Here is a 22,304-nt window from a genome sequence, read left to right as displayed (position 1 = left end):
GATAGGTGCAGGTTATGCACACATTAAGACTGAGCGCTTTCTGCCTCCACTTACTGTCATTGAGTGTGTGATTGTGTGTGCGTGCTTTCACACACTCCCTTCATTCCCATTCTGAAGGTTCTAGTGCACTAATCTGACAAAAGAGAAGCCGCCTGTCTCCTTTATGAAAAGCCATTTGAAATGCAAAGTTATTTTCCACTTGGCTGCTACAATGATGAGACGAATCTCGTTGCCTTTATTATTTTAAATGATTTCATGATGGAAATGCTGAAATTTGGGGAATGAACTGACGGCGGGTCCACCATCAGATGCATGATAATGCACTCCTGTGGCGCACCTTTGAAACCTGTTCTCGGTGCATCGAGGGACACAGAACTTGCACTCCAGACGAGCAGCCTGTGCTGTACTCCGTCAGAATGAGTTTTCACACTCGCCATGAAACAAGGCAACAGTGAGCAGGATAGGGGTTGTAATTTACCAAAATCTGCAGTTTGAAAAATGTAGCATGAAGGGTGCAGGCTGTCATGTTTAAAAGATGATTCTTGGTTGTGTTTTTGCTTAATAGATTTTAGACTGGGTTTGGATGCTGATCAGCTGACACAAACAAAAATGACACTGAGGGACAGCTCATTCAATACGTGTTAAACTTTAGGAAATACACTGTCAATTCATTGTCAACAATATGTTGTCTCAACCAGGGGTTTTCAAACTTGGGTTTTCTGAAAATAAAATAAAAAATAGAAAAATAAGTATAATGGATTATATTAATAATAATATAAATACTATATTATATTATATTAATATTGGCTTAAGTACAATCATGATGTAAATTACATTGATTTATTTAATTAATAATGTATTTAATACTTTATTTAATATTATTAATATAAACTGTATTATATTTACCTTCATATGTCTAGATAAAAAAAAAGGATATATATATATACATATACATATATATATATATATATATATATACAGTATATAAATATAAAAACTTCTGGCTTTTGAACAGTCTCAATGTAAATTAATTCATTTTTATCACAGTAACATCAAATGCATTTACAATCCAATTTACTTGTGCTATATGGCATATTTTAGAGTAAAACAATTCAGTTTTTTTATTTTTTATATATTTGTTGTTTTCAAATAATATTTTAACAAATTGTTTTATTTAATCACTTATTTTACAATGTGGACAATAACCCTAGGAACATGAATTAAGAAAATTAATGGGGGTCAATTTTATTTTCATGTTGACTTTAAATCTCGGTGGCTTCAAGATTTTAAAGGGGTGTAGCCAGATGCAAATGTTTCTTTCTTCTCTAACCCATTCTTCCTGCCCTCTGCTTCTCTTTCTTTCCTGTCTGTTCTTTCACCCTCATGCAGAATGTCTCTCCCTCACTCTCTCCCTCTTTCTGCCCTTTTCCAGGTCAGTGAGTTTTCAGCCCTCAGAAGCAGCTTGTTTAAATCAATGCTGAGGAGTGGCAGGGGACCAGCAGTAGAGCAGGAGGCTACAGGCCTTCACACACACTCACCTTACCAAAACACTGTATGCACTCACACATTCCTGCACACCAAACACTCACACACATGCAGACCTGCAGCAACGCATGCTTAGTCATCCTCTCAATAACATCTCTATCGCTCGCTCTCTTCGGTTCTGACTGCTTTTTTCTGCAGAATGACATTGACAGGATGTCTGCATTTTGATGGAGATTGTTTTTGGCTGCTGCCCCACTGATTCCCAGCAACACCGGCACATACTTGACACACACATTCCGACTTTCTCGACCCATTTTCCTATTCTCTTTCTTAGGGTGGAACAGTGACAGGAATGAAGAAAGAAAAGAAAGACAAAAAGAGAGACTATGAGACAGACTAATATAGGAGACACACAGAGAATTAAATGAAAAAGGAGGGGACAAAAGAAAGGTAATAATGCTGCAGCAGCAGCAAATGACCATTCCTGTCAATCAGACTGTTATGAATAATTGAATTTGTGTAGGGAGAGATGAAGATCCCACCTCACCTTACCTCCTTTCTCTTCTCCATGTAGGAGCATTGTGCCGCTAAACCCAGTGAGCTACCTCTGCAGCATTTTTGGGCACATTTGAGTGCTTGTATAAGCCTTTAATGTTCAGAAATGGCGTTTAGGTAGCCGGCTTTCATTTTCATTCAAAGACTTTTACGAAGCCCAAAAATGCTGCTTGCACTGAAAAAATTGTATCAGTAATTTTGTCTTATTTTCTTATTAAAATATCTGAAAATCCTTGAAACAAGAAACACTTGCTTGACAAGCAATATGCAGCACTGCATAAACTTTTTAGTTTTTAATTGCATTTATAAATATTTAGTTTGTAAATAATTAAGTTTTGAGAGAACATCTTTAATACATGTGTATTTTGTATTAATGCACAGGCATTTTTTTCTTCTTGTTTTAATATATATTAAAAGTTAAAACCAATGAGAAAATTTCCAATGCAATAAGACATAATACACTTAAATAATCAAAATCTATGAAAGCAAGCTTTAATAACTTATACAGTGTTGCTCCTGATGTATTTTTACCTTGTAATATAGGTAATTATAATATTATAATGTAATATATATTTACCACAATTTTTCCAGATATTTTCTTAATATATGTAAGTATAATCATGATGTGAATTGGCTGTTTGTATGCATGTATTTTTATACATGTATTTTTATATCTTTTTAAAATTTTTTAATGTTATTATCATAATGTTATTTATTATATTTACCATACAATATCCACATAATATTCTAATAATTTTGGGTTTAGTACAATGATGATATAAATTACATTTATATATGTATTTATTTATTTAATAATATTGTCTTTATCACACTTTATTTATATCATACTAATATGTTATGCTTCTAATGTAAATTTTCATTGTTTCAAGGATTTTTAGGAAAAGATTAGCTAAATTCATGTTTTTCTTTTATTTACAGCGTTGATACTGTAGGGTATCTCTGGTTTGTAAAGTGCTCTCTTGATTGTTGGTATATTTGATATGATCTTGCAAACTCCCTTATGATCCAGGCTAGGTAGGTAGCTCTGATTTGGATGTGTCTGTAATGTAGAAACTGCTGCTTTGCAGGCTGCTCATAATCACAATTATGATTTGGATGTTTATGAAGCTTAAAATGCTGTCTGTAGGTAGCTTTGATTTATGCAGTTGCCTGAATTTTGTCTTCAGAAGTTGTACTGTAGTGTCTGCTGTGATTCCGAAAGGTTGACAATATCCAAATATGATGCCTATGCAGCTTTGTTTGTCTGTGATACCCAAACGGTACTAGGTTTTGAAACAGCCATTGAGTGGAATCGGAAATAGAAGGACAGAGCAGAAAGTTTGTATTGGGAATGTATTGAGAGGTAGCCGGATCTGCTTTTCCAGGGTTCATTTTACAATCTTGAAAAACATGTGCCTGCCAAATTGTGGTCTGTGTTTTTTTTATATATATTTTTTTTATTATAAAATCACAAAGATTTGAGACAGGATTCTTATGCGACATAGTAATAGTAATTTGATTTCACACCTCGCTCTAAGTTGCAGGTTGCTCTTGGAAATTTTATCCTCGCACGTAAAATACCAAAAAAATGACAAAGGAGGTGAATTGTTTTAAAGAGCGGTTAATTATGAGGCTAAAGCTCAAGAGAGTCACACAAACCTTGCCAAACCTCTGAATCACACCCTATAATCCTGTACCATGGGAGTTGCTGTGCAACAACCACTCTTTCATTTCTACTGTTGACTTTTAAACTTTAACTGGCAGCTCTGCCTTATCAGGAAATAGCCAAAATGTTACACATAGGCACACAAACACATCAAATCATTGAAGCGTTGTCACAACCCTCCTCATAACAGACTGACCAGGTGAACATTGTCGCATGCGGCTCATTCTGTGAGATCCTCATCGCTAACACTCTGAGAGAGGCTAATGTTGGACATGCCCTCGCTCGCTCTGAGCCCCTAGTGTACAGGGTGCTAGTCATTTTACATTGAACTGTGTGTTTCAGAGTCTTTTAGCGTGCGCGTGTGTATGAGCGTTCTCCCTCTCTGCTCACCCACCCGTTTGAAATAGACCAGCAGCAGTTCGGCAGTGCTGACAGGAATCCAATTGACCGTGGCTAATGGCAGACAGACAAGGGAGAGTGGGTGAACACGGGATGACCTGCAGGCAGAGAAAGAGAGAACAGGATGGAAAATGGGCATCCGTTCATCTCTCCTTGGCACAACCCATAAAGCGAGAATTCAAGACCGATAATCGCTATTTATGATGTATAAGGTCATTAAAATGCTTATATAATCTGCTATCAGTGCAGTAAATACAGGATTTATTATAGTTCATCTCATCATGATAATAGCTCAATGATAATTTTATATATATATATATATATATTATTTTTTTTATATATATTTTTTTATACATATTTGATTTATCAAAGATGTCTTCAAGCTCATCTATAACTTCAAATCCAACCCTGAAGCTCCACTATCCTGCAGAATTTAGCTCCAACCCTAATTGAACACACCTGAACACAGGATAAATGAGTACTAAGCTGCATTTGGTTAAAACTGTATGAAAAAAAGGATGTTCTTGTAAAAGTATTGTGTGAAAATGTGTAGTATTTTGGGCGAACTACATCTACCACAGTTTTGCAAAATGATTCTTCTTCAACCCTATAGCAGCATTTACAACTTCATCTCCATTTGTTTTTGGTGAGTAACAGTTGATACCATATATTCAGCACCCAGTCCAAGACTCAACCTGAAACTGAGGGAATCCCCTCTGCTCTGGCAATCTGCATTAAGAAAAAACAGAGAGGCAGGGTGCTGCTGGGATTGACGGTGTTTATCGACTGTTTTGTCTTTGGTCGATGTTGAGCTGCGCTATTAGACCTAGTGGGCAGCTGCAGGCCACCTCCCTTGGAGACCTGTCCATACCCCCTAGAAGCCCAATAACTAAATAAGATTGATTCACGCCAATTCTAGAAATTGCATAGCACTTAGTTGTAGTTGTGTTTGACCTCTATGTGCTTTAACCTACCATATGCCATCAGTGTGTTCCAGAGTTTGTTTATTTGGTTGTTTAGTTAGTCATGTACTGTGTCAGGTAGGGATGCACCTATACCACTTTTTCCAGAACGAGTCAGGTACAGATACTTTAATTTTTAGTACTTACCGATACAGAGTACCAATTCCTTTATTTTCATTGCATTTTTAATTAAAAAACATATTGGGCAGAGAAACCAAACGAATATTAATCAATTTAGTTGGCTTAGCAAACAGATATTCCTTCAATTATTTTCATGCCTAATTATGCCTGTTACAGTATTGTAGGAGCTACTGTTACTTTCAATGTTCATATTATTGCTCTATCATATTGTATCTTCAATTTAATAGCACAGTGAATATTCTATCTATTTATCTATGTATCGTCAGTTAACGTTATTAATATGCTCCTCATTTTACTTTCTTTGCTATTGCCATATCTGACCGAACTACAAACTTTCCAGCGATGTCTGTGAAAAAGGGATGTGCGCTCGACAAGCTTGCACGCGCATGCTCAATCCACTCCAAGTACACGAGCGCAGTATCAGGCCTGAAGTTCCCCCCCTCCAAGTACATGAGCGCAGTATCAGGCCTGAAGTTCCCCCCCTCCAAGTACACGAGCGCAGTATCAGGCCTGAAGTCCCCCCCCCCCCCCTCCAAGTACATGAGCGCAGTATCAGGCCTGAAGTCCCCCCCCTCCAAGTACACGAGCGCAGTATCAGGCCTGAAGTCCCCCCCTTCCAAGTACACGAGCGCAGTATCAGGCCTGAAGTCCCCCCCTTCCAAGTACACGAGCGCAGTATCAGGCCTGAAGTCCCCCCCTTCCAAGTACACGAGCGCAGTATCAGGCCTGAAGTCCCCCCCCCCCCTCCAAGTACATGAGCGCAGTATCAGGCCTGAAGTCCCCCCCCCCCCCCCCCCTCCAAGTACATGAGCGCAGTATCAGGCCTGAAGTCCCCCCCCTCCAAGTACATGAGCGCAGTATCAGGCCTGAAGTCCCCCCCCCTCCAAGTACACGAGCGCAGTATCAGGCCTGAATTCCCCCCCCCTCCAAGTACACGAGCGCAGTATCAGGCCTGAAGTCCCCCCCTTCCAAGTACACGAGCGCAGTATCAGGCCTGAAGTCCCCCCCCCCCCCTCCAAGTACATGAGCGCAGTATCAGGCCTGAAGTCCCCCCCTCCAAGTACACGAGCGCAGTATCAGGCCTGAAGTCCCCCCCCCCCCCCCCCCCCTCCAAGTACACGAGCGCAGTACCAGGCCTGAAGTTCCCCCCCTCCAAGTACACGAGCGCAGTATCAGGCCTGAAGTCCCCCCCTCCAAGTACACGAGCGCAGTATCAGGCCTGAAGTCCCCCCCCCCCCCCTCCAAGTACATGAGCGCAGTATCAGGCCTGAAGTCCCCCCCCCCCCCCCTCCAAGTACATGAGCGCAGTACCAGGCCTGAAGTCCCCCCCCTCCAAGTACACGAGCGCAGTATCAGGCCTGAAGTCCCCCCCCCCTCCAAGTACACGAGCGCAGTATCAGGCCTGAAGTCCCCCCCCCTCCAAGTACACAAGCGCAGTATCAGGCCTGAAGTCCCCCCCCCCTCCAAGTACACGAGCGCAGTATCAGGCCTGAAGTCCCCCCCCCCCCCCCCTCCAAGTACACAAGCGCAGTATCAGGCCTGAAGTCCCCCCCCCCCCTCCAAGTACACGAGCGCAGTATCAGGCCTGAAGTCCCCCCCCCCCCCTCCAAGTACACAAGCGCAGTATCAAGCCTGAAGTCCCGTCCCCCCCCCATCCCATTTGTCTGAGTTGCTTTTTAATGTAAACAAAATGGCACCAGTTTGTCTAATGCCCAAGCAATTACTGTAGCGAAATTAGCTTCGGTCACTGTTACCCTTCATAGCAGGTTTGTATCTCCCTGAATTTTCTCCTGTCAAACTGAATTTGATGCGAATGAAAGGGGAAATAGCAAGGGCCTCACTCCTGGCAAGACTGCAGTAATTGAGTTCAAACGATGACTAGAAAATGGAGAGCGGCTGTGTAATGAGAAAACAGACAATTTTGGGCCAAGGGAGACCGCAGAGTTCCGTCCTAATTTCTGCACCCCGTGTTTATCTCTTTCCCTTCGCTCTCCACCTAAACACAGTTAAAGGCCATTTATGCAGATGAGAAGAGAGGAATTTTATCCCCTATTGACCGGGAGAGTGGGCGGAGTCTAATCAGACACATTGGGCTTGGCAGGAGCCGAGCAGATTTGTAGAAAGAGTGGCTTCATCAGATTAGCAGGGTTATATGAGGTAGGCAGGCAGCTGTTGTGATCTATATTAAGGCATGTCTTATGAGAGCCCCGGCTTTGAGTTTAGAGTTTGCCAGACATCAATCACTTGTAACAGCATTTAAGACTCTTTCCGACACACTTTGTTCAGCTCACATGGAGTCGTCTCTCACAGTGAATGCTGATTTAAATACTCAAAGAGATACAAGTGCAGAAGTTTGCAGAGACTGAGAAACAAAATGCAAACATTTTGTTCCCTTGTTTCCACATTTTCCATCAAAATGATGCTTGGGATGCTGTTACCACAAAACCTGAACACACACACACACACACACACACACACACACACACACACACTCTTAGAGTCGTTCTTGTATTTATGATTAGTATCTCAAAAAGAAAATCATAGTATTTCTAGATGTTTTATTTAAGATACGTAAAATAAAGTCATTAGAGTAGTTACAGTATGCTGTACAAATAAGGTGTCAACTTAATTCACCTCACATCAGTTGCAATCTGCTTTGTGTTTTAATGGGATTTGTCTAGTTTTGTTTTGTGTTATTGCCTGTTCACATCAAGAACGATAACTATATTAGCGTCCTCACCAATGCATGATAACGTTCAGTTTATTATAAACGGCGCTGCAGAAATGTTGTCTGCTGCTTTAAATGCTCCAGTCCAGCTCTTTAAAGTAGGGTGGATTTTGATTGGCCGTCAATGTATTTATCCTTATTCAGCTGGAAAAAAAATGGTTCTGAAAGTGATTCCAACAATATCGTTCCCCTTTGACGTTATAGCTGTGTTATGGACTTCACTATTCTCGTATAATTCCAACGATTATTACAATTGTATAGCCCCTGGCCAGATGTTAGTGTATTTATGATTGTATGTTTAAGTTTTCTTCTGACCTAGAACAATCATGCCTATAGTGGAAACGCATTGAATGGAGCCAGATTAGGCACTGTATCCAGTGACAGCAAAGGGGTATGTCACATAGTGGTTGATGGCTGGGATTGTGCAGCATGTCCGGAGAGAGCGAAGCCCAGCAGTTCAGGTTCATCAGTAACACTTTGTAATGGTGTGTGGGGTGCAAAGAGATGGATAGTGTATTCTGAGGAGTTTCCTCACCTCAGCTGTGTGTAGGATTCTCCCCTTAACCCCTCATCAGTCATTTACACACACATACACAGATGCTGACTATGACTAACAGCAAAGACCGTGTGTGGTAACCCCCATCCTCTCATGCTCTCTTTTTCTCTCTCCCTAAACTCTCATTGCCTTTACTTTGTGTTTGTATGTGCATTTGTAAGAATTCACCGGTCACTGCCATGCTGTTAACTCTTTAAAAATCATTCAACCCAATTTTTTTATTTCTGTCATTTACTCACCTTCATGCTGTTCCAAACACACATTACTACTAAAAGTTTTTCCATTAAACACACAGACACACACAAAAAATGGAAGTACTGGTATCTTAAGGATATTAAAGCAATTCATACAATAGCTGTGTGTGAAAAACAAACCAAAATTTAAGTCATTATTCACTTTCTCTCCAATGAGCAGGCAACCACTGCAGATTATTAAATCAATGAATGGAACATAGGCATTTTATGGAAAAATCTGATCAATTATTACATTTTGTAATACATTTGTGGGGGGGGGTGGGGGAGCATCTCACTTGGAAGAATGATTCATTCACCAATCTACATTGCTTGGATCTTATAAGTTTTACTTACCTGGCCTGTCAATTGAGGGACAAAAACCTCTCAGGTTTCATTAAAAAAAAATTTGTGTTTAAAAGATTAACCAAAGTCTTATGGGTCGTTTCAAATGTAAATGATGATGATTTTAAATTTTTGGGTGAACTCTCCCTTTAAGTGCCATTAATCAGAACAGTCCTTCAGAGTGTGGCAGGGAAATCCGTCTCCGTTGAGGCACATCGTGGCATCAGACACACTCACAGCGCAGAAGCTGGGTCATGCCCCTGTATCTCTGATGCTCTCATAGCCAGCGGCAGCTTTTTAAACTGTGTGAGATCAGCAATACTGGGAATGACTCAGGCAGTGGCTTTGATTTACATTAGAATAAATCAGGGGTGTGCGTACGTTACAGTGATTGCTATTGATTCAGACTGAAGTTACACCTTTTCAGTATTTATTCAGCATTGTGAGATTTACTTGTATCTTTAGCGTTCCACTGTACTGTTTTGAAAATAATCAATATCAGCACAATATTGTGCGTGTATGTCCTTTAAGGCAGTGATCTCAAACTCAGTTCCTGGAGGGCCACAGCCCTGCAGAGTTTAGATCTAACCAATTCCAACTCACACCTGCTTGGAAGTTTCTAGTAATCCTGAAGACCTTGATTAGCTGGATCAGGTGTATTTGATTAGGGTTGGAGCAAAACTGTGCAGAGCTGTGGTCCTTCAGGAACTGAGTTAGAGACCACTGCTTTAAAGGCCCACTGAAGTGCCTTGGAACTTGCAGCTTTGTATAATGCGTTGACGTAATTTCCACTGAAACAGGAAGCTAAGGTGGGGCATATTGAATGGCCCCCTCCCCCTTTTCAAATAGCCAATAGCGTTTAGTTTACCTCACAAGACTGCAAGTGGTACTTGACAGCACCATGGAAGTGAATTCTTGCGCTGATGATATATTGGATTCAGTTGTAGAGGTGTGAATAAATTGAAATTGGAAAACGGAATAAAACTTGAGCGTTTGAGCAACCGAACACACATCTCCAACTCATATTGCTCCATGATGTGTCTGTCAACGATCACTTTGGCCAGGTGGTATGCATAGCATAGGGAGTGAGATGCTTTAGATTCTAGAGAGCATTTAATTGGACGGAAGATGTGATGAGAAGCTGAAGTCCGCGGTGATGTCATAAAATTTGTGATCCATTTTAGCGGAAGTGAGAGACTGTAAGTTTTTAATGCTTATATCTCCTAAATGTGAATTCTGTCATTGTTTTGGAACACACCAGCTTATTCATAACCTTAAGGCTAACATATTCATACTAAAAGCTAAAAAACAACAACAACAAAAAATGTAGGGGGCCTTTAAGGTCTGTCAGACAATTGAAACTATAATTTCCACAGATTAAAGGTTTTGTGACCTGTAAGTTTTAACCTATAAGTGAATAAATGGATTCAGCACATAGTTCTTTAGAAAACATCAATGCTTTTATGCTTGCTTAGTTTAACAAACTGACCTTTTTGTATAGCTATTAAAATTATGTGTATAAAAGCATTTAATAATGCCATTCAATGTGGAAACATGCATTTCTTCTGTTGGGACGTTTTGTGAGTTTCTCTAAGAGCTTGTTCTTGTCGGTAAGTCTTCTATCATGGTTTTCAGCCAGGGATTAGACCAGCTCTTATGTTATTATTTTCTATTATGCCACTGAAGAGGCATAATGGAACATCCTCAGCCTCCTGCACATTTTCCTCGAAACTGTTATTGAACATCTAATAACTAGTTCACTCATCGTTCAGCGTTGGCCCATCTGCTCCTGAATGCTGACTCACATCAGAGCTGTTGTACACCGAGGCGCTGTCGACTTAATCTTTGCATCTGCAGACAATCTCATTCTAAACTGCTGTCGATACTTTACTTTACCTGAGTATGGTGGCCACTGCGGGAGAGGTTGGATTGACATACCTGTCACATGCGGTTCAGATGAGGCTGCTGGTCACAAGCGAAGCATGTTGGGTAAGACCTCTGTCTATATAGTGCTTCTACAGTGATTAGGGCTGCACGATATTGTAAAAAAAAAAGCCTGACTAGGACTGTTATAATTCCACGATTAAATTTGAGTACTCAATTTTTAAAAATCCTCGATTACAATTTACCCGTGTCGAGTAACCGGAGAAATACCGGAAGTGGCCCATTCCACGGATGAGAATCCATGAACTGCATTATTAGACCATAAAGTACATACTTTTGAGTATGTAGTGGAAGAGGAGGCTAGCTTTAACACATAGTACTTTGTCATAATTGTGTCTTTAACAGAAACAGCAGCCCATCAATCTTATTTTGACAGGTTGCCAACAATTAAAAGCATGCACTGTCAGTTTCAGAGTGAAGCTTGGCACTTAGTTAATTTACATGCGTGCCCTGCTTCACTCTGAAACCGGTAGCACATATATCTTATTTATTTAAATCGCAACCTGCACGATTTGACAATCGCCGTAAGCCATATCGCGATATTGATTTTAATTTGATATTTTGTGCAGCCCTAGAAGCGATGAAACAACATCTGTGCAGTTCCGCTGTGTCCCATTATGGCCACCTGCAGAAGACCTGAGTCAGGGCACCGCCAACATCACTTCCTGTAGAAAGCAGAGACCAATTGAGCAAATTGCTGACTCGAAACAATCTTAAAGGTACCGTTGGACGCATGAGATCCCACTCTCCCTTCAGAGCGTCTCCAAAGCCACGCCTCCTTCAAAACACAAAAAAAAACATGAACTCGTACAGCAGGGAGAAAACAAAAGCATCACAAGAGGCGGCGTTAAACTACCTCATGTCTCAAAGTACGTAACATTACAATAATAATGAACATAAACAACTTCAAGGGCACTGACCTGTACCACCTGACTGCTGCCGATTCATTTCAGCATTGATAGCGTTGCCATTGAAAAACATAAATTCGAGTCACGAACTGTTCCAAGTATAACGTCATGGGTTTCCATCTCTTACAAATTACTGTAGTCATGGTGTGTACACAGGCAGGTAGGACATCATATCATTGCATTCGGACTGAATTCAATGAATGGATGAACATTTTATGCTCCTACATCTTCCACAGAAGATGTATCTACAGTACATATACTTTACATACATGTAATGTTTCTGGAACAAATCACCTACCCTGCATGTAATGTGAATTATTCAATTAGCTCATTTTCTCTCTCAGTGAAGACGTTCACTATATCAAATTAGGCTTCTTGCAGAATGTTTTGAAATGTGTAGAAATTTGTATTTGGGCAACACCAGTGACAACTGACAAGTCACAAACAGTGTATTAGAAGTCTAGAAGTGTTGAAGGAAGGGCAGGATCATTATGAATCCCCCTCTTGTATTAGTGTTGATATTGATGTCCATGCTACAGAGCATGAGGTCACGCACCACTGCTTTTCATTCTCCTCTAATTCTAATGAAAGTGTTTAAAGTGCTCTGTGTGCGCACAGTCACAGAGCCATGGAGAGGAAAGCTGATTTAACCCACCTTCCATCTCGCTATCTTTTTCCCCTCGTCAGGATTTACTGTGATCGCAGACTGTGGCCGTAATCCGCCACACGCAATGGGGAATAAGCCTCGTTATCATGTGACTTATACTCTGTCTTGGCCTGCCGTCAATAGCCATATTTCCTGCTCATTTAAGGGACCACTGCTCCAACTATGGATCAGTTGGAGATCTGTGAGCTGTGCAAAAAATAGACAGCGACATCTGCCTTAGCCATTTACGAGGAGCTTTTCTTTTTCTTTTTGTCAATCCCCTCTTAGAGCAGGTTTTTCCATGGGACAAATATTAGATATGATGGTGAAATGCTTTAATAGGACAACAAAATTATGGGTTGGAGTGGTAGTAACAGACAAGGGTTTCATTGGCCAGTCAGAGAGAGTTTGTGTGTAAATATATATTAGAGGTTTGCAGCGGAGCCAATATCTGTATCTGTAACAATCTCTAACGTATTCGTGTCTATATTCGGATAAAACTGGAAGTGGGTGTTGCTTTACCCGGAACGGAAGTTCGTACAGTTACTTGAGAAGACCGTTATATCTATGGTTTTACTCTGTTTTCTTCGTAGTAATCACTGAACAAATATGCCTTAGCCATGCGCTTTTCTGAAAATAATTGCACACTTTAGAACGTTCATCAATCAATCAGTTTCAAGCATTCAACAGCCCCGTAGACATGTAATAAAATATAATTTATAATAAAAAAAGTGTGCGCATATGTATATGGGCTTAAGTGGACTTCATATTTATCCATTTGCATGTGTCAGGATATGGGCCCAGGATATGTGCATTACTTCTGTAAATGCATTAAACTTTTTTAAAATCTAGAAATGCAGTACTCATACCCTTATGTAAATTATTGAATTATGAATTCAGGTTATTTCTCAGCCGTCTTTATTTTTCCATTTGCGTTGAACTCCCCTCTCCCCACTCTTTCTCTCCCACTCTTTCTTTCTGCCTTTTCTCATTAAACCTGTTCGTCTTTTGCCTCTTACACCTTACCTTTGTGTGAGGTGTGCCACTTGCTCTGTTCTGCACACTTAGAAATACATCCATTATCTGGAGAAGGCTTTTAAGGCTGAAGAGAGAAAGAGAGCCGGAGAAAGAGAAATATGAAGAGTTAGGACAAGGTGACTGCTCTAATGATGTTTCTTTCTGATAGCTTGTTCTGATTGCCAGAGTGTTCTTACACCTAGAAAAGTAGCCCTCATCAAACCAAAAGAGGAGTTATAGATTTCTAACAACCCTCTCCAACCACTAATGGTCCAAAAAGAAAAGAAAGCAAGCAAGGAGGGGACATTTTGCTCAGTTCTTGTCCCCCAGATTTTCTTGAAAATGTCTGAAGTGCTCAGAGCGTTGTCAAAACCTGGGAATGGCTAAGTTAATGAGAGGTCTTTTTCTCTCTTTCTGCCACTTTACTCCACTTAACATAATTTTCTTCCAGTTTGTCTTTTCTTTCTTTCTTTCTTTCTTTCTTTCTTTCTTTCTTTCTTTCTTTCTTTCTTTCTTTCTTTCTTTCTTTCTTTCTTTCTTTCTTTCTTTCTTTCTTTCTTTCTTTCTTTCTTTCTTTCTTTCTTTCTTTCTTTCTTTCACTCTTTCTTTCTTTCTTTCACATCTGTTACATTTCAATACACAGACCCTTTCCAAAAAAATGTAATATCATGGAAACTTAACTTAAACGATTTCAAGTATTTAGTTGTTTATTTGTACATAATTTGGGCTTCCAGCTCATAAAACCCACGAAAACAGGATTTCAAAAAATTAGAATATTACATGAAATCACACAGTAATTACACAGTGATGTCATGGTCATTGAACCAGGTTTTGGTTATTTTGGCAGTGTTTTTGTGTTCATGTTCATGTTTTTGAAAGAAGTCACTTAAGCTCACCAAGGCTGTATTTATTTGATCAAAAATACAGTAAAAACAGTAATATTGTAAAATATTACACTTTAAAAGAACAGTTTTTTCTGTTATAATATAATTATATATAATATAAAAAAAATTTCTGTGATGTCAAAGCTAAATTTTCAGCATCATTACTCCAGTCTTCAATGTCACATGATCCTTCAGTAATCATAGTAATGTATATATCACTTACCCCAAAGTGTATCGTAATTTAAAAAAACAACAACAAAAAAACATTTGATTTTTGAAGGATCATGTGACACCAAAAAAAAAAAAAAATATATATATATATATACATATACACACACACACACACACACACACACACACACACACACACACACACACACACACACACACACACACACACACACACATATATACATAAATATACACATACATGCATAAAGGGTTGCACATAACTGGTGTGCATGCGTGGTAAAAATAAATGATGCGCAGCAGAAAACGTGGAGGGAAGCGCTTTTGAGTGCCAACATTTTGGGAACAGGGACTCGTTTACTTACTGGAGTAGGATTTTTCTCCATCTCTGGTAATCAGGATAAGTGTGTCCATTAATTATTAGTTGTTAAATGTCTTTCTAGTGCCTTTTTCTAGGCCCCTATGATTTCCGCCATGCAGAAAACGCGGTCGGAATTGTGGAATCCAGTCATAAAACGGAATTTACTGTAGAATATTTTGTGGACTTTGTCAAACTTTTTTAAAATTAATAAATAGGTCAGTACACTTAAATCATGAATGGTTTCATTTCAAACCTTACACGGTTTCATTTCTCTCTCACACACACACACACACACACACACACACACACACACACACACACACACACACTGACACTCTCACTCACTCTGAAAGCACGCGTGACAGTCACATGAACACTGAGTGACTTCATGAGCATTTTACTGTTTCATTTGGGAAAAACTATCATATCATAAACACACAGAAACTCAAAGATCTTCATGGCAACCCATCAAAATTAAGAATTGGTTTAACGTGACAAATACGTAATAAATATATTACTGTTGTACTGTAGAATTTAGATTTGTCTCAATGTAATAATAATACTAACACTAATAATAATAATTATTATTATCGAAACTTAATTTTTTTAAGGAATAAAACATTTTTCTTCCATGTTTTAATTTTAACAGTAAAGCTTATTGTGTTGCAAGTTGTTTGACAAAACAGTTTGTTTAATTTCATATGATTAAAAGATTAAATAAATAGTTTTCTGTCCTCATTTGATTACTGGAAAATACACAAGCACATAATTTGTGGGGGGAAAAACATGTCATACAAATTAATGAAAAAATGTTTTTATTAAATTTTTTTTTATTTTTTTTTTATTTCATTAGATATGCTTTTTGATTATTAATATTTAATTAAACCATTAAAATGGAATCTAGAAAACACATCATTTAGAATTTGAGGGAAATAAAAACATATCTCATAGGGTCCTAAACATGTAATGTTTGTTAAACTTTTAAGAAATTGTTGTTAAATTGTATAAGTTTCATGATTTCAATTAGACATGCTTCATTATAAAAAAAATAAATAAATAAAGTCCAAAAAAAAAAAAAAAACGGGATCCAAAAAAATTTAAACGGACCTAAAAAATTTAACTGAACTTCATCTACCATGTTTGAGAGAAAATAAGATAGTGAGGAGAGCAGTCAGGAGGAAAGTGATGACAACAGCTTGAAGGATAAGTGTGCCATGTGAAGTGTGAGTACCAAGAGATCCAGACCAAGAAAGTGATGTGCACCCCTCTATATATATGGTTACAAAAAAGTGTGACTTCACCAGTCTTCAGGAGCTCTATAATTAAACTTAATTTCAGTGGAGTAACAAATCTCACGAAAAGTGGGGTATTTGTTGTGAAATGATAACTGAATAACTTAACAAATTTCCTGTTTGATATGTTTTACATGGTTTCAGCTAGCTTAAGCACAAAATCATTTGGTTGGGTCAGTCAGGTGTTTTGTTGCTGTAGGAAATGGCAATCTTGACCATGTGACTGGCTCCATGGATTCTTTGAAGTACCTGGCCAATTTGGCAAAGAGTGTGATGTCTTCAGCATGTAAATTGAAGCTTGGACTTTCCAGCAAGACAATGATCCCAAGCATACATCCAAGTCTACCAGAACATGGTTCAGGGATCGGGCACGGAATGTCCTTGAGTGGCCGTTTCAGCCTCTAGATTTAAGTCCCATTGAAAATCTTTGATGGGATTTGAAACAAGCGGTGGCAGCACAGGAAGCACAAAATGTCAGTGAGCTGGAAGCTTTTCACATGAGCAGTGGGCTAAGAGTCCAATAGAGAGGTGTCAGGGTCCTCTGAACACTTGCCATAAGCATTTATTTGGAGGGTATAAAGGGTAAAGGATGTTCCGCCAAACACTGACTTTTGGGGTTGAATAGTTTTGAACATGGATGTTTGAGAGACAACTTTGTTCTTAAAATCATTCAAATGAGGTCTTAGTTTGGTGTGTTCGACTCAATTGTATTCACATCACCAGAATGTTGTGTAGGTCAGTGACTCCTGGGCTAAAATTCAGAAATATATATAAAAAAAATAATTAAAAAAACTCTTTATACATGTAAAAAAATCGGAAAAGGCTTTTTATACTCACTCGCTCTTTCAATTTTCAAAGTAAATCGACATGCTTTGCACAATATTGCCAACGCATCACTAATGCAAACAAGAAAAACATTAACATAAAAATAATTGGTCAATAATTGTAATAACTATTTACATTGTTTTACAGTTAATATAGATAATAAATGTTCTCATAATAATAATCAATATTTTATTTGAAATAGAAATGTTTTGTAACATTATGCATTTCTTTATTGTCACTTTTGATCAATTTAATGAGTCTGAGGAAAAGTAATTTGCTGAATAAAAGTATTCATTTCTTTTAAGAAATGTACTCGCCTTTTGTTTGTAAATGGCAAGTTTATCTTTACTTGTTTCCTCAATAGTCTGCTCTATCTTTGCCTTTTTTCTCTCCAGCAAGCAGTGAAGGAGAACGTAAGGAGAAGAGAGGCGGAGGAGAAGCAGAGGAAAGCGAGGATAGCCAAAGAGAAGGCAGAACGAGAGAAGCAGGAGCGGCAGATGAGGAAGAAGAGACTGCTGGAGGTCAACACAGGTGAGATGTTTATCAGTCACTCACTGAAAGTTTTCACGAGAGTGAGCTTTAGAAAAATCACCTTTGAAGATGGATGAAACGAATCCCTGCACACGCACTTGGGAGCTTGTTTTAAACAGACAGAAGAGTGAGAGCGTATGTGTGTCCTGTTGTCAATCTGTTACCATGTGAACAGCCCATCGTTGTTATAATGCCACAAACGCAATGGAATTTCAGCACCATGGCTTTCATAATGTCGAAAACGTTACTTTGTAGTGTTTGTCAGTTCTGAAACAGGCCGATCTGCATTACTCACTTTCTATAATGTTTACACAGGCTTTTTTTCTAAGCGAGAATCTAACTCATAATGATGCAACGTAATGCATGATGATATTAGAGATGTGATTGGATTACAAACAGGTTCTGTGCACTCATGAGACACACATGAAATGAGTTTGTTATAATATGTTGCCACTCGTGCTTGCCCCCTGCTGTTTGCAGAATGTGTGTGAGGGTGTGTACATACACGCAGCGGGCTCTCAGTGTTGACTGGGATGAGTTTTGTGTCCGTATCGGGTCTCACGCTGAGTCAATAAAGCAGAAGAGCAGCCTGCGTGCCTTCTTCATGCACTTAATATACACACTTACAAATGAATATGTGGAGTGTGGTACTATCAGTAGTGGATCTAGTGTTGGGTTATGGTAGGATGTGTGGTGGCAGTGGAGCATGAAGTGCAGTGCAAGGTGGAGGGGTTTAAGTTGAACTCTGTGGGTGGGTGGGTGAGTGAGTTAGGGATGCATGATGTATTTGTGGTCATATTACTTTAAGCCAATGAATGAATGTGACTTCAGTGTTGTAGTATGAGTCAGATCGTACTAGAATGAGTAAGACAATAAATTATAGCCAGATAATCATGATACCCACATTACTTTTGGTTGGCCTTACTATTGTTAGTTTAATAAAGTCAAGTCACCTTTATTTATATAGCGCCCTATTCAGTACAGATTATACAATACAATAGAGTATGACGAGAGTGATTGGAAAGCAGCCGTCTGGCTCAGCTGACAGTTTCTCCAGAGCACCTAATGACGATTTTCACTATTAACCAGGTTCACGGATGACAACGATGACTTTTTATGTTTATTCTTAAAACTTCTATTATGCTCATGCTCACAAATCTGTGTGAGCAGAATTTTTTATAATCAAATTTTATTTTGTGTTATGTTTGTCAAAATTAACCAATAAAATAACAAACCACACTTTATTCTTATTTAGCCTAAATAATATAAACTTATTTAAAACTTTTTTTTTTCTTCTTCTAAGCAGCACCAGGGCTGCACGATTAATCGCATGGCTTATTGCGATTATAAAAAAAAAAATGTATGAGCAGCTTGTCATTGAATCACAGCTCTGTGATCAGTAATAAACGCTGCTCTTTCTGAAAGCACTGCGAGTTTGAGTCACTTACAATGTTGTGCGTTTAAAGAAGCAACATGCGTCAAACATCTTTCCAAACATGAGAAGCCTTGGAGCCTTGTCCAACAAAAGACAACATTTAATAACTTGTTTTTACTCCAAACTCACTTCATAACGACAGTTGAGCATGCTTCTGTGAGATGATGTGACTTCTTACACAGAATAAGGCACACAACATATTATTTCATAGTATTATATACAGTGATAAAGGCCATGTTGATTAGCTTTGAAGTATAAATATACTTTATTATCATGAAAATACCCGAGAAGGCTTGAAGAACTCCGATAAATACATTGTCGTAGCCATGTGTTTATTAGTCCTGTTTAATCAAGCAAAGCGTTTCAATCTTCTGTTTATTCAGCTACAGCCATAGTATGATACTCATAGGGATTTCCTGGAATGACGTGCGGGGCATATTTGGAGTTTCTGCGCGAGAGCGCCCTCTGGCTTTCACATTGAGCAGCATTTACTACCGATCACAGAGCCGTGCTGCACTGACAAGCTGCGCATAAAATAACCGCAGATTAATTTCAATTAATCATGCAGCCCTAAACAGCACGTAACCTATTCAGTAAAAATTATTACTACATGTAAAATTTGAACATCTGATAAATACTGCATCTGATCAACTTCATCTGCAATAAAGCGAATACTGTGTGCTCCACTACGGGAAGTAGACATTATCTAAGTTGAAGAGTCCCCCAAATGCAACCAGCAAATCTTGCCAATCAGGAAGCCAAGGCACAGTCGAACACACTTATTGCCTGTGCTTCAAAGGGGTCAGTGGGTGAAAGTTGAAATTGTTTGACCTTTAAACATCACTTGCAGGACGAGCACCATAGAGTTCTGTCCATTGAGGAATGTTGTGAAAGTGCTTTTAGAGGTAAGCTAAGAAATGAAGTGTACATTTTAGGAGATTTGACAGTTTGTGTGATGGTGGGTGAGTTCTGATTTTTATTTATTTTTGTATCTGTTTAGAAGCATAATCCTCAGTAGAGATGAATAAGTCAAGGTTTTTTAAAGGGCAGCCACTGAAGCACGTCTGATTCTGATTCTGCTGGGTTTTGTTTTAGAATGTTTCTCTTCTTTCCTTTTTTACTCTCCTTTGGAGGACTGCTGTCCTTCACTTTCATTTAAAACAAATCTCAGTGTTTAAGTCTCTAGAGCAGGTCTCTAATAAACCTTTCTAGGTTAATGCAGATTTCATTAAATGTCTCATGACACAGTCATTCAGATCCAAAGTGGTTTTGTTTCAACTTTGAGATTCTTCTACAAGGGTTTACTGACAACATGTCACCGCTGTCTTTGCTCAACAGGGGGCACTACACACTGTCCAGGCAGTCAGCATATGAATTATTTATACATTTAGATGAATTCGTTTTATCTCTCTGCTTAACTCACTTGCACTCTGATTATATCCTCAGAAAAAGACTTTTTGTCTTAGTCTTACTCTGTCTTATACTCTCTGTTGAATGCTCTCCCCATCCCAATGTTATGCGTCTCTGCATAACTCTATTTAAACTATCTTCTCTGTTCGAGTCCAAGTACACTTCATTCAGCCTGCCAGTGCATTAGAAGCATTGGACTGGTTTCATTTGTTCAACTTAAAATTAATGTTATAGGGCCAAGAGCTGAACCAAATATTTACAACATAGTTGGGTAACACTTTATTTTACAGTGTCATTGTTACAGATGTTACATGCAATTACTATAATAGTAAATTATAGTAAAACAATTAATAAAAAAAAATAAAAAAACATGCAACTAACCTTAAACCAAACCCTAATCCTAGTTACTTAATATTACTCAGTATAATTACACTTAAAATTATAAGTCAAAAGAGTCAAAGAGACCTTAAAATAAAGTGTAACCAATACTTGATATTATTTTGTGGTTGAATGTAATGTTAACCAGTATCGTGAATAATGCAATGATTTTAGGCATTTTTTATTTTGCTGTTATGTTTTCTGCAACTGCACCTGTAGCTCAGTTACTCCTGATATAAATTTTAGTTGCAAAAATGTTTGATTCATTTCCCTGAATCTATTACAAGAATTTGAGTTTACATCACCGTAAACGCTTAGGTTTTTAGGCTTTAAAATGTTTTGTTAAACACATACACTATCGTTCAAAATCAGAACTTTAAAAAAAAAAAATTAATTATTACTTTCAATCCGCAATAATACATTAAATTATTAAAAGTTACAATGAAGACTTTTACATTGTCACCAAAATAAATAAATACTAATAATTCAAATAAATGCTTTTCTTTTAAACTTTCCATTCATCAAAGAATACTAAAACATTTCCACAAAAATATTAAGCGGCATGACAATTGACAATATTTATAATAATGCATGTTTCTTGAGCACCATATCAGCATATTAGAATGATTTCTGAAGGATCATGTGACACTGAAGACTAAAGTAATGATGCTGAAAATACAGCTTTGCCATCACAGGAATAAATGACATTCTAAAATATAATAAAATAGAAAACCGTATATTAAATTGTACGATTATTACACAATGTTAGTGTACTTTTTATGAAATGCATGCAGCCTTGGTGAGCATAAGAGACTTTTCAAAAACATAAAAAAAAAATCGTTCTGAATTGAACGATATGTGGATAAGTATTGCTAGTATATTGTTGCATATTAATACAAATTATTGTGCCATTCTTCTGTTTAGTTGAAAATTTAAATTTTTTGTATAGTTTTGAATCTGTTTTGCAACAGTGACTGTTAATAATGGGGGAAAAGATCACAATTTGAAGCCATTTCAGAGCAAATACATTTCAAAACATTGGCAATTGTCTAAAAGCTGAAAAAATATCAAGATACTGAGTCTTAAAAAAATAAATAAAAGCTATATCACCCAGCCTCAGTTCTAAAGTGTCCTGTGGGTACTTCCACCCTTATTTGTGTCTGCTCACTCCATCTCTCTCTCTTCTCATCCTTTCATTAATCAAACACCAGCATTGTCCTCTTACAAGGACTGACTTCTCCAACCTAGAACATGCAGGCTCTTATAGTGTAGGACCAATCTCTCTCTCTCTCTGTCATTCCGCATGCACTTTAGGATGAGTGGCTGAGCCACAGGTGGAGTGTGTGTGCTGATTCAGATGGAAAAAGAGAGATGCATGAAGTGGAGAGCGTGTAAATGAGTGAGTGTGTATGTGTGT

General features: G+C 38.3%; 1 protein-coding gene across 3 annotated transcripts in view; it reads left to right on the top strand.

Annotated features, from left to right (window-relative positions):
- The window catches only part of diaph3 (diaphanous-related formin 3), a 330,760-nt gene that overhangs the window by 243,771 nt on the left and 64,685 nt on the right, over window positions 1–22,304 (top strand). For all 3 annotated transcript variants that reach the window (XM_082156057.1, XM_082156058.1, XM_082156056.1), the window contains one exon: window positions 17,529–17,664. In XM_082156057.1, coding sequence (XP_082012183.1) covers window positions 17,529–17,664 — 136 coding nt within the window. The remainder of the gene's footprint in view (window positions 1–17,528; window positions 17,665–22,304) is intronic.

Source organism: Leuciscus leuciscus, assembly GCF_965113295.1.
Source record: "Leuciscus leuciscus genome assembly, chromosome: 23".
Taxonomy (NCBI): domain Eukaryota; kingdom Metazoa; phylum Chordata; class Actinopteri; order Cypriniformes; family Leuciscidae; genus Leuciscus; species Leuciscus leuciscus.
This window is presented reverse-complemented; position numbering and strand designations above follow the sequence as displayed.